Below are 14,055 nucleotides of genomic sequence, written 5' to 3' on the forward strand. Positions count from 1 at the left end.
ACCTTTAGACCAAACTGGTATAAAGTGATGCTGGATGTAGAAATAGTTATATGAGCATGTAACAACTAACTGTTAAAAGCAAAATCAAATATAATGGTATTACCTTAATCTCAAAGTTCTCACATAAGTTTGGTATAAACATTCTCTCTTCTTCATCCCATATTTGGCTATCATCAGTTTCGATCTTTCCTTTTAGTCTCCATCTCTGACGGCCTAATCTTATTAACACCTGCAGAACAAATCAGAATTTTCTGTGTAAATTAGTAGTATGTAGAACAACCTTAAACTTCTGTGGCTTAAAATAACACTTCTCCGACATGGTTCATATAGTGTATTTTATTTTCATATTATTATAACTAGTCATTTTATGGCATTTACAGGATGCCTAGCTGTGATTCCAGTAAAATGATTTTTTTCCCCTGCATGGCTTAAACCTATGACCCTTATCTTAGGTTGCTCAGCTAAACTCTGTGGTAAAAAATAATTTCCAAACTAAACTTAGATGCTCAGTAACAAGCAATACAAATTCATTATTTCAAAAACTATAATGTATACAACAGACTTTCAAATGAAAGGGTTTCTAAACTGAAACATTTCCTATCACACCTTTGAAAGAGCAGAAATAAAACATTCAAGTCTCACAATTATATTAGTGGACATGAACACGCCTCCACAAGAAGAATTTTTACCCACAATTCGTTTTCCATTATTGCTTGTTTATTCAGGACAGAAACATTTATCAAAGAAAAAAACTTCAGTATTTATGCTTACCTAATTAAGGACTAGATTGCAAGTGGAGAGCTAATTCAGCAAAACGGCAAATCTGCCTGTTAGCGGAAGCGCAATAAATATCCAGCCATTACAAGTGGCTGGCCCCCCACATTTTTAAATAAAATATCTGCACTAGGCAGTATTTTGGGGGTAAAGTTGTACTCGAGTGCCTTTACATTGTGGTCTATGGAAACTGTGTGTTCCCAGTAAATATATATGTATATGCTGGTATATATTTGAGGCAGCATGGAGGAGGAAGGGGACAGCAGGGAGGAGGATGGAGGCAGCATAGAGCATGGAGGAGGGAGGATGCAGCAGGGAGGAGGAAGGAGGTAGAATGGAGGAGGAAGGAGGAAGGAGACAGCATGGAGAAGGAAGGAGACAGCATGAAACAAGTAGGAGGCAGCATGGAACAGGAAGGTGGAAGGAGACAGCATGGAGCAGGTAGGAGGTAGCATAGAGCAGGGAGGAGGCAGCATGAGCAGGGGGCATCACGGAGGAGGGAAGAAGTAGTGGAGAAGGAAGTTTTACACAAGGGAGGTAGACAGAGTAGAGTTTTACAGGAGAGAGCAATGAGTTTTAAATAATAAAGGAGGGAGTTTTCTAGAAAGGAGGAGTAAGGAGGGAGTTTTACAAGAGGGTACATGGAATTTTAGGGAGTTTTGGAGGATGATGGAAGGATATCCTAAATTGGACACCGTACAAACCGTACAAACCAGCCCCTTACTTTAGAGCTTCCCTACTATTTCCTTGCACACCATAGGCATTATGTTTTTAGTATAGCAAAGTAGGGAAAGATACAACAGAAAGGAAAGGACAAAGCAGGACAAAGAAGTGCAACAATTCCTGAAGGCAGCAGTATTAAATGGCTGATGTGAGTCCACAAGAGAATCACATACCCATGCTCCTATACCCAAGCAATGAAGTCCACAAGACCATTAGAAATAGGGCAGAAGTAATATAGGAAGGCCTGCAGTACTTTTCTGCCAAAAGTTGCCTCAGCCCAGGCGTAAACGTCAAAATGAAAGAATTTAGCGAAAGTATGCAAGGAAGCCTGGTTGTACTACACCCACCTGAGAATATGTGATCCCTCTATCATTGCTAAAAAAATGCAGATCCTACTTAATGGTTGATTTAAGCCCCTGCTGTGAAATTTTCAGATTGAAATCAGATGTGAGCTGGTATTACACGTTAGGTGCAATGTGAACACGACTTCGTATTACATGGAAGCTTTGCACTCACAAGAGCGCGCTTCCATAGGCTCCAATAGGAGCCTCGCTCTCATGTCGTTAGACATGGCATTAGAACTAGCGCAGCGAAGTGGGTAAGTCACGCAGCGATGGGCAGCAGATTGTAAATATATATGTATATGAATATATACATATTTATGTGTTAATATGTGTATATACACATATTAACATATAAATATATATGTATATATTCATATACATACTGTATATATTTACAGTGAACACACAGTTCCCATAGACAGCTACGGAAGGCACTTTTCAGTGGCGTTTTTTTTTTCTTACACCCACACCCATTAATCTCTCATAACTGATTTTGGCTTTTTTATTTTTATTTTTTTAAAAATGCAAATTTGTTATTTATTTTTTTATTAAAAAAAAAAGAATATTCTTTATTTTTAGGCTAACTGGAGGATTTTTTGAAAATTAACCAGAGGTTGACTGATTTTTATTGTGCGCCGTAAACGGGCAAATTTGCCCGTTTACAGGTGCGCGTTAAATTAGTGCTCCACTTGTAATCTAGGCCTTAATAAGTTATTTTATAGAAACTGAAAAGTATGATGGATATATTTATTATTATACTTATTACTATTATTTTTATGAGGAGTAGTATTAGTTCTATTTTGTTCAAAGGCATCCCAGCAACTTGATTAAATCATGCAATTATTGCTCTATGATAAGATAAAAATATGTGATACCAGCAAATCTGAACGGACAGATAATTGTGAGAGTTTTTTTTATTTATTTGTGGATTGTTAAATGCTATCGTCCAGTCTTTCTAAACTCCCAGGCCATAAGTACTCCTAACAGGTCAGATAGAAATGGATGTAGCTGCCTGATACACGCTAATCACAGTGACTGAACAGCCATCCATTCTAACCACAAAAATAATTCATATAAAGGGGTCGATTTATGAAGCAGAGGATGCTGCTTCCGACCCACTCCATTTCAGTTCCACCTGAAGCGGAAGTTAAGAAGCAGCGGTCCCAAGACCCTTACTCCTTGACTCGTCCGCTACCTCTGAGGTGGCGAACAGCAATCAGCCCGATCGAATACAACACCCTCGGTTGGTCGCGAATCTGCAGGGGGCTGTTGCAATGATAAATGCCGAGAGCGTATGCTGTCGGCATTTATCGATGTGCAGTGGACATGATAAGCTACATCGTCTCATGTACTTCCACACAATAATAAATTGACCCCATGGTCTTTTAGAAGTAGTTAAGGAGTGAAGTTGAGAAACATTGACAACTTATATAAATTAAGCTTTGTGCTCTCACAATTTAAACCAAACCCAACCAGCAAGGACAACACACTGACATTTGGGCTTAGAGAAAAGTGAAGCTTTTATTCTGGACTGGCTTGCTTTGGTTCAACATCTCATCAGTTTCCATAACCATACTGGTGTTTGGGTGGAGCAAAATATGTCACAGTTACAGCAACACCAAATATGCAACAACAACAACAAAAAGTAGACAGCTAGCACACACAGAGGGACGAGCTACAGTTCTCGACTGCAAGAGTGTTACTGCTGTGATCAGTGATGGCTGAGTGATCTAGTGTGAAAGATAGAATTGCTATGACGTTTGAGTGTGGGAAATTACGTTTTACAGGTATTAAAAGAAGAGTTCTATAGTGTGAATTAGTGTTATGAGAGAGAGAGTAATTGCAGGGTGAAATATATTGTGTAAAAGAAATGAGACACAGGGTGAATTATGTAGCAAGGAAAACCTGTGTTGTCTTTTAAATGGTTTGTCTATTTAACCCTTTAACTACCAGAGTAGATTTCCACATATTAAAATGTTCTCTGGCAACCAAAGCATTAAAACTATCTCCAAAGAATTTCAAGGATTCCTACACACATGGTTTATTCTTATCTAATAGTCTGCCCTATGAGCCCAAAATAACAGCCACTTGAAACCTGCCTTAGTGGCAAACAAAAAGGTGTAATATTATGGAGAAATGCAATATGCTAATATGATGTAGCAACATTCTCTTGAAGAGTATTGGTGATAATCATTGCTGTATGTGTCAAAACCTTCCCAAAACAAAAAAAGTAAAACAAGACAGAAAGATGAATGTTGCGCTATAGTAGTTAAACCCCCCCCCCCCCCCCGATCATACCTAAAGAACTGTGCTTCAATCTATCATTCCTTGTGGAACCTAATATTTCATTTAGAGTGAAAGCTTTATTTAAAAAGAAAAGGACTAAAATGGTTCTTTCCGGCAGCTAATAAATACCTGTTTGCTGCTATGCAATTCAGTATCAGACATATTTTTTTCCTTATTTAACCAGACAAACCGTAAGAGGAATAGCCAGTTTGATTAATTGTTGTGAGTATTGTGAAGTATTTATTTTTTATTTAGATCTCATTTTTTTAAAAAAAAATTTCCACTGGAATATTGTGTACATAATGATTATGGCATTTAGTTTTTATATATGTTTAATTATAATTTCTAAAATAATGACCATAGACTATAGAATAAAGTTGTTATCTATCCAGATTTTTGACGTACCTCATAATGGTCTCCAGGACATAGCCGAGCATATCCCACTAAACCTGAACAGGAAACAGAAGATTTAAGTTTAAGACATTGATTCCTATCTTTTCCTAAAGAGAATAACAGAATTACTTCTGACAAAGTATAAACATCTGTTGCTGTATTTATCTGACTGTAACATGACAAATATATGGTGATTATTTCATAAGAACTTTACATTTCAAGGAAAATATTCATACTAGTGAACAGTTGTTAGATAAATAATGACTTTTCAGATTGTAAAAAATAAAAGAAAATAGTCATGTTTTCACACAAGTATAAAATATTAGTTTTCTGATAATGTTATTTAGGACATGGAAAAAGTCCACTTAATGATAAATCTCAAATCTCCTGCAATTTCTTATGAGTCCAAGACTAGTGGAAATCTCCAGCCCTGCTTATGCACATAATTTATAGAGCTTATGTGTTTGCATTTATATTGCAAATTGAAAGTGATGTGTTTTGATTGTCACACACATATCACTACCACTATTACACATGTAGGAACACATAGCGTGTGCAGAAGGCTGCTCCCGTGAGGTACCTTGTCTTAGAATGACCATTGTTCTATGGTTTAATATACCAATCACAGGACTGGAAGAATGTTTTTTTATGACTCTATAAAATAAGGTTCTCCTGTGACAAACGCTAATAATTATAGTTTTCCTACAATTTGTGTGCTAAGACTCAATGGGGCATATGTATCAAGCTCCGAAAGGAGCTTGATGCCCTTGTTTCTGGCGAGTAATCAGACTCGCCAGAAACAGCAGTTATGAAGCAGCGGTCACAAAGACCGCTGCTCCATAACCTGTCCGCCTGCTTTGAGCAGGCGGACAGACATCGCAACAATACAACCCGATCGTGTACGATCAGGTTGATTGACACCCCCCTGCTGGCGGCCAAGTCTGCAGGGGGCGGCGTTGCACCAGCAGCTCTTGTGAGCTGCTGGTGCAATGATGAATACGGTCTGGCGGACCTGATCCGCACTGGCAGATCAGGTCCGCCAGACTTTCATAACTAGAGGCCAATGAATGCAGTATTACCATTTAAAGCTTCACATTATCAGTCATGATGAAACAGCCAATGCTAAGGCTGAGAAACGCGTTGCATTATATGTAACCATTGCTTGTTACTGTTTTTAATCTGTTTTTAATAAACAAACTTGTTTTATACAAGCTTTGGTTCAGCACCTTCTTGAGCAGTTTAGCCACTGCTTCTGACATTTTTGGAATCTACTACACACTGAGTGTGGCAGGATACTCCTGCACTGTTCTACCTTCACCTAGAGTGGATTAGCTGGTACACCCCAAGTTACCAGCCTGCTTCTACCAGTACATAAGTGTACTTGGGCTAAATGTGAGTACCCATTTGGCATTGTCTATTTAACTGATTCCTCCTGACATACTGATGCACACATAAGGCGCCCCTCTATTATCTATTCTCTCTTTAGCTACATCCGGATAAGTCTGTGAGGAGGAAAGCAGCCATCTACCTGTGCCCCATTTACAGAGTTGGATTACTTGATCATATTGGATCTACTACACTGTGATTAATCCGACACCCTAATTGGGATTCTTTGCTGGGACTACCTTTATCTATGATCATTGGATCATATGGTTTGATTAATATGCTATATTAATATTTTTCTATATGTAATTATCACTGTTTTTTTAAAGGTTGATTATACCAAATTGATATAGAATTATCTCATTGTATTATATATAGAGCAACAGAGCGCCCCCTCACCTCCTGTTGTATATGTTCATGCAGTGCAACCTTAAAGGGCAGCTTGACACCTGCGCAAAGAGCCTTAAAGAGACAGATCACAGTAATGTTCACGCAGCGCAACCTAAACGGGCACCTCAACACCTGCGCACAAAGCCTTAAAGGGACAGATAGCAGTAATGTTCACGCAGCGCAACCTTAAAGGGCAGCTGGACAACTGTGCACACAGTCTTAAAGGGACAGATCACAGTAATGTTCACGCAGCGCAACTTTAAAGGGCAGCTCCGCACCTGCTCACATTGTCGTAAAGAGGCAGGCACACACAAACTTTAGTGGGTAAACATGCACAGTTTTAAAAGGAGCGATAGTATGCATCCACACGTGATGCACACAGCCTTAAAGGGACAATCTGTCTTAACAGGAAAGTGACACGTGACACACACACAGAGCACTCACAGCCTTTAAGGGGCAACTTGCATCACACACACAGCCTTAAAGGGACAGATCACAGTAATTTTCAGGCAGCGCAACCTTAAAGGGCAGCTTGACATCTGCGCACAGAGCCTTAAAGGGACAGATCACAGTAATGTTCACGCAGTGCAACCTTAAAGGTCAGCTTGGAACCGGCGCGCACAGTCTTAAAGGGACATATCACAGTAATGTTCATGCATCGCAACCGTAAAGGGCAGCTGGGCACCTAGGCACACAGTCTTAAAGGGAAAGATCACAGTAATGTTCACGAAGCGCAACCTTTAAGGGCAGCTTGACACCTGCGCACAGAGCCTTAAAGGGGCAGGTACACACATCCTTTAGTGGGTAAACATGCACAGTTTTAAAGAGATTGATAGTATGCATCCACATGGAATGCACACAGCCTTAAAGGGACACTGTATCTTAAAGGGACAGGTGCACATGCGCAAACACACACCACACTCACAGTCTTTAAAAGTTGCACCATACACAGACAACGTTAAAGGATTAGCTCACATCATGCACACCTAGCACAGTCTTAAAGGGCACCTCACCACCTGCTCACACAGTCTTAAAGGGGCAGGCACACACAACTTTAAGTGGGTAAAGTCACACCACATGCACAGTCTTAAAGGGAGAGAAACAATATAAATCCACATGCAACGCACACAGCCTTAAAGGGACACTGTCTTAAAGGGACATAACCACTTGGACACATACACACGCAGATCACTCACTCTTTAAGGGACAGACTTTTAAGCACACCAAAATGCACAAAGGGGACACTCAGCGTTAAAGTGACAGATGCACACACAGCCTTTAAAGGGGCAGCTCCCACCGTACACTCACAGTTTTAATGGTAGACTGTGTGCGTTGCGTGCGGATGTATACTGTTATCGCTCCCTTTAAGACTGTGCATGTGGTGTGACTTTACCCACTAAAGGTTTTGTGTTCCTGCCCCTTTAAGACTGTGTGAGCAGGTGGTGAGCTGCCCTTTGAGGCTGCGCTAGGAGTGCATGATGTTAGCTGATCCTTTAATGCTGTGTGTGTTGCGTGCAAGTTGTCCTTTTAAAGACTGAGTGCGGTGTGTGTGTACGCACGTGCCCCTGTCCCTTTTAGACACAGCGTCCCTTTAAGGCTGTGTGCATTGCTTGTGGATGCATACTATTGCTATCTTTCAAAAGTGTGCGTGTTTACCCACTAAAGGTTGTGTGTGTCTGCCCCTTTAAGACTGTGTGAGCAGGTGCCAAGCTGTTCTTTAAGGTTGCCCTGTGTGAAAATTACTGTGATCTGTCCCTTTAAGACTGTGTGAGCAGGATCCGAGCTGCCCTTTAAGGTTGCGCTGTGTGAACATTACTGTGATCTGTCGCTTTAAGGCTCTGTGCGCAGGGGCTGAGGTGCCTTTAAGGTTGCGCTGCATGAACATTACTGTCATCTGTCCCTTTATGGCTCTATATGCAGGTGTCGAGCTGCGTGAACATTACTGTCATCTGTCCCTTCAAGACTCTGTGCGCAGCTGCCCATTAAGGTTGCGCTGCGTGAACATTACTGTGATCTGCCCCTTTAAGGCTCTGCACGCAGGTGTTGAGGTGCACTTAAAGGTTGCACTGCGTGAACATTACTGTGATCTATCTCTTTAAGGCTCTGTGCACAGGGGCTGAGGTGCCCTTTAAGGTTGTGCTGCGTGAACATTACTGTGATCTGTCCCTTTAAGGCTCTGTTCGCAGATGTTGAGGTGCTCTTTAAGGTTGCGCTGCATGAACATTACTGTGATCTGTCCCTTTAAGGCTCTGTGCGCAGGTGTTGAGGTGCCCTTTAAGGTTGCGCTGCCTGAACATTACTGTGATCTGTCCCTTTAATGCTGTGTGCGTGTGATGCAAGTTGTCCCTTTAAAGGCTGTGAGTGCTCTGTGTGTTTGTGTGCGTGCACGTGCCACTGTCCTGCTAAGACAGAGCGTCCCTTTAAGGCTGTGTGCATCATGTGTGGATGCATACTATCGCTCCCTTTAAAACTGTGCATGTTTACCCACTAAAGGTTGTGTGTGCCTGCCTCTTTACGACTATGTGAGCAGGTGCCCTTTAAAGTTGTGCTGCATGAACATTACTGTGATCTGTCCTTTTAAAACTGTGTGCGCAGTTGTCCATCTGCCCTTTAAAGTTGCACTGCGTGAATATTACTTTGAGCTGTCCCTTTAAGACGGTGTGCGTATGGTGCTTGTTGACCCTTTGAAGGCTGTGTGGGTTTTTACCTATCCCTTTAAGACTGTGTGACCAGGTGCTATCCTGCCCTTTAAGGCTGTGTGAACATTATTTCCTCAGCAGTTTGTACAGTTGTTACAGAGAGGGCTGCTTTAAGTGTCTGTGTTTAGTAAACAGTTACAAATGTATAAAAAGCTGTAGGCTGAGCGTTTGATACAATTATCCATGTAGGTGAGCAGAGCTGGCTGGCTGTGGAAAGTCTATGGGGAAAACAGGGACTTTAAACCCCAAAATATGGCTCCCCCTTTTGTTCCTGGAGACACAAACACTGCAGTATTGTTGGTAACCCTCATCTGAACCCCCATACCAATTTTTTAATTAAAATAATGCAATATGGTTGAGAAAATAATTTAGAATGCTAAACTTTACCTATATATATATACAGCAACAAAGTGTGTATGCACTCTCACCGTCTTGCGCCAACTGCCAGGATGCTTTAAAAAATTAATAGACTGGAGTGGAAATAAGCACTCACTGGTCTTCAGATAACCATATTAACAAAAACACTTTATTGCATGTTGTGACATTTCGGGACCAAACACAGTCAGAAGAAGGGATTGTGTTTGGTCCACTCAGTATATATATATATATATATATATATATATATATATAATTTATTTTTTAATTAGTTTGATAGTTTGAATTAACCTAATACTGTACACTGGAATGCTGGTGGGAACTTAAACCCACTTTTGTTTTTCTTTTGTGGGTCTGTGTGCCACTGTGTTGCTCAATATATTATTTGTTGTCCCTTTAGACACACTATGTTGGCCCATGTTGGCCCACTCTGGTGTTGTTGTTTGTTGCTTTTTCAATATATCGTAGATGCATTTGAGAAATACATTTTTATTGTTGTTTCTGCTGCTCTTTCCCTACCTCCTTCCTTCTCCCTCCTCCCCTTTCCCTCCCCCTCTTTTCCTCCCCTTCTACCGCTTTCTCCCTCCCTACCTCTCTCCTTCTCTCTCTACATTTTTCTTTCTTCCTCCCTCCTTCTCCAATGAATATGAGTGTGTGTATGTGTGTGTATGTGTGGTGTATGTCCATATGAGTGTGTGTATGTGTGTGTATGTGTGGTGTACGTCCATATGAGTGTGTGTATGTGTGTGTATGTGTGGTGTACGTCCATATGAGTGTGTGTATGTGTGGTGTACGTCCATATGAGTGTGTGTATGTATGGTGTACGTCCATATGAGTGTGTGTATGTGTGTGTATGTGTGGTGTACGTCCATATGAGTGTGTGTATGTGTGTGTATGTGTGGTGTACGTCCATATGAGTGTGTGTATGTGTGGTGTATGTCCATATGAGTGTGTGTATGTGTGGTGTACGTCCATATGAGTGTGTGTATGTGTGTGTATGTGTGGTGTATGTCCATATGAGTGTGTGTATGTGTGTGTATGTGATGTGTACGTCCATATGAGTGTGTGTATGTGTGGTGTATGTGATGTGTACGTCCATATGAGTGTGTGTATGTGTGGTGTACGTCCATATGAGTGTGTGTATGTGTGGTGTATGTGATGTGTACGTCCATATGAGTGTGTGTGGTGTATGTCCAAATGAGTGTGTGCATTTAGGGAGGCTCATTTGCCTTAAAATGCCCAGGACTAAGCTTGGTCACAGTCCAGCCCTGTGTATTTAATTTAATTTTGCCTTTTTTTCTATGTTAGACCAGCATTTAACAAATGAATTAATTATACCTACTTTCACTACCCTCATGAAACATCTGCCTGACTTAATTTTAATCTGACAAGGCGCTATGCAGCTATACTGTTGGTTTGCCCTACAAAGCTATGTGTTTGAATTAATAAGGGGTTAACTAAATATCACCACATTCCAAATACATTTTAAATTCTAATCCTAATCTAACCTGAGAAACATGGACAAGCACAATTTCATCTGCAATAATGTCCTGTTCTGCAACATTTTCACAGACACATTTTAATAGTGATGTAGTGGTGACATTTTGATTGTCAGTTTACAAACCCAGACACAGCACAGCTGCTATCAGACAAAAGAAACATCATAGAAAAAGGAAGATGGGCTAAATATCTTCCAATATACTTTAAACAAAATAGTAAGTATTGAGCATTGGAATATGTCCAAAACCCCTTAACACCTACTGGCAAAACTTGAAGTTAACTACAGTCTCGGAATTTCTAAGTGGCTACAGTGATAAACTCCATACATATGTATGTGTTTGGTTTATAAACATGGATAAGCTCTGACCCAAAGGAGCACTCAGTTTGAATTCTGGGATACAAAAAGAATAATATTGGACGATACAAGTCAAAACACAGCAGAATTAATACATTTTATTTTATTAAGTCTATGTAACAGAGAATGTAAAGAAAATACCAATTATATAAGTCCAACAAGACAAAAATATTAGCTGGGATTATCTAAAATGTTAGAATGCTTTTTTTTCCATTTTATATATTTTTCCCCCCAGAACTAAACTATAAAAGCAATGTGCAAAAGCCAAACATATTTTACAAGGTGACAAATTAGGTGTAAATCCAATAGTGTAATATTTCACAGAATACCCCTAGTGTAGAGAAGATAGTAAGAAATTGAATAAAATGCTTGAGAAGAGCATAAAGCTATACCGCATACAAAAATGTTAGGAATGGTTAAAATAAGTTGACGTTTTCAAACCCATGTGAAGAATTCAGCCTTGTAAACCAAACAATTATTTTCCTGTCAGCAATGAAGTTAGTTTCAGCATTTTACACATAAAATACTGATTTATCAATCCAAAGCATTTTAACAAAATATTTGATAGCTATATATGTGTACGGTATTAGTCCAGAATATATTTATAGAAAGTGCATTAAAAATCCTACTTAAAAATAAATTTGCTTAGGATGCAATTATATCAAAATTACTGAAAAAAGAATTGAATCGCCAGACCTTGGGTCATCACTCAAAACAAGATTTCTTTAAAAAAAGCTAATTTTATATGTGTCAAGAATGTAAAAGCTAGCACATGAATAACACCTGCAAAAAAATAACAGCTACCAGAAATGGTCATTTTCAAGCAAAAACAGTGCATTAATATCTTGCTTTAAACAGAGACACATAAGGTAGTCAGTCTGTGTATTGTCAGAACTTGCAGCCTTTGTCACAATTTCTCTGTTTTTCATTAAGACAGCTGTTAAATGTAAAAAGCAACAGCATTCTATGATTTAAATACGCTAACTGCTCAGCAGCTGAAACAAGACTACTTCTATAATGTGTTTGCTTCTTGACAAACTAATCTGTAATAAAAAAAAGATGGAAGTCTCCTGTATCTTTAGACACGGCAAGAGAAGCCACTATTTGTAGCGTCATTTAGACACTATACTCTAATTATAGATGCAGAAACCTGCCAATCTTCTAAAACTGAATAGAAGCAAACGATGATTATGATGCACCAATGAAATGTGTTTTAATAAATATGAGATAGTATTGGAGCATACATGTTAGGGTGAAAGACAACGTAAATGCTTTGTATTTTGTTTGAACAAAATTTAAATAGTTAAAGTTCTATAAATGATACACATTGAGCTAGATTCATTAAAATTTGTTTTTAAAATGAGCTATTCCGAGATCCATCAGTGCTGTGATTTCTTTTGTTTAAGTAATAAAGTTAACATTACATTTAAATCTCCATAGCCCACTTAGAGATATTTACTACATTTCTGGATGAGACAGTGTGATATACAAAAGTACAGTGCAATAAACTGCAAGAATGTGTGTAGTGGGTGACACTATTTAGAGGATGAACTAAAACATTTATACAGTGATTTCAATATACTCAATGAGGCCAATTTATCAAGCTCCGAATGGAGTACGATCGGGTTGATTGACACCCCCCTGCTGGCTTGCAAGGGGCGGCGTTGCACCAGCAGCTCACAAGAGCTGCTGGAGCAATGCTGAAAACGGAAAGCGTATTGCTCTCCGCATTCAGCGATGTCAGTCGGACCTGATCCGCACTGTCGGATCAGGTCCGACAGACATTTGATAAATAGGCCTCAATGTGTCCCTTCCTTTTCCAAATATGGGGAAGGCATAAATTCATACAATCCACAAGTTTTTTTTTATTTCGTAGTTTTACTTAAACATTTCAGACACACAAGATATACTAAATAACATGTTAGAATTGTTCACTTATGTAAAATTTGCTGAATTGGATGTAAAATCTCTTTCCCACACTTATAGGGCTGCCCTCAGGTAATTCTCTCTAATACGCTAAGGCCTGTCAGACAACTTCCCGCTACGCCCATGGAACGTCCCTGTTAGGCTCAATAAGAGAGACAGCAACAATCAATTTACAATAATGAGAACAATACACTCAGAATTTTGTACTAATTTCACAGAGGTTTTTGCATGTGCAGTTTAATTTTATTTTAATCTCTCCTGTGTCCACTGAATATTTTTTTTCTCCTGTGGAATTCTAATACGAAATGTTAATTTTCCATAACATATTATTTTTGCAGAAAAAATGTGTTACCATTTGTAATACAATTTAACAATGCCGTTTTTTTATTGCATATTTTTGAGCTTTCTTATAATCTATGCATCTCCTTCACGGTTCGATGTGCATGATGAGGCGTTCTTGTCAATGGGCGTGCCGGTGACATCACCACAAACATGCGCTGATGTCAAAAAGGGGCAGAGCCAGTGTAGCTAAAAGGGAGATGGATGGGGGGAGTTGATTCAAAACCCTTGATCGCAGCTCCCTTAGCAGCTACAGAGGATCAAGACCACTCATTCAAAATAGAATCATGTGCACTTTAAGATGGTCTTAAAAAGCACAGAGCCCCACATATAATACAAAATCTAAAATGTTTATAGAACCACAATAAAGTTTACTTTATAGTAGACAAGTCCATTTTAAAAAAAAGTACAGTATGCCTGTATAGCCAGGCTATTACTGTGATGACACTGGCAAAAAAGTGCTTTTATTTCAAAAGGGGCCTCTCTAGTTTTTATTACAACAACCAAAAATATAGTATGGACACTTTGTGCAACTTGATGAAAAATGTAGTAAGGTGATTATAGTAAC

At 39.3% G+C, this 14,055-nt stretch overlaps 1 protein-coding gene and 1 long non-coding RNA gene across 2 annotated transcripts in view; one reads left to right on the plus strand and one right to left on the minus strand.

The window, feature by feature from the left end:
- RIPOR3 (RIPOR family member 3) overlaps nt 1-14,055 on the minus strand; it is a 626,178-nt gene that overhangs the window by 319,036 nt on the left and 293,087 nt on the right. Inside the window, exons 9-10 of the mRNA XM_053692678.1 lie at nt 4,533-4,576; nt 104-229 (exon numbers count right to left, since the gene is read on the minus strand). Coding sequence (XP_053548653.1) covers nt 104-229; nt 4,533-4,576 — 170 coding nt within the window. The remainder of the gene's footprint in view (nt 1-103; nt 230-4,532; nt 4,577-14,055) is intronic.
- Nucleotides 1-14,055, plus strand: part of LOC128640288 (uncharacterized) — a 231,108-nt gene that overhangs the window by 69,734 nt on the left and 147,319 nt on the right. The window lies entirely within an intron of this gene.

This window comes from Bombina bombina, chromosome 1 (genome assembly GCF_027579735.1).
Source record: "Bombina bombina isolate aBomBom1 chromosome 1, aBomBom1.pri, whole genome shotgun sequence".
Classification (NCBI taxonomy): domain Eukaryota; kingdom Metazoa; phylum Chordata; class Amphibia; order Anura; family Bombinatoridae; genus Bombina; species Bombina bombina.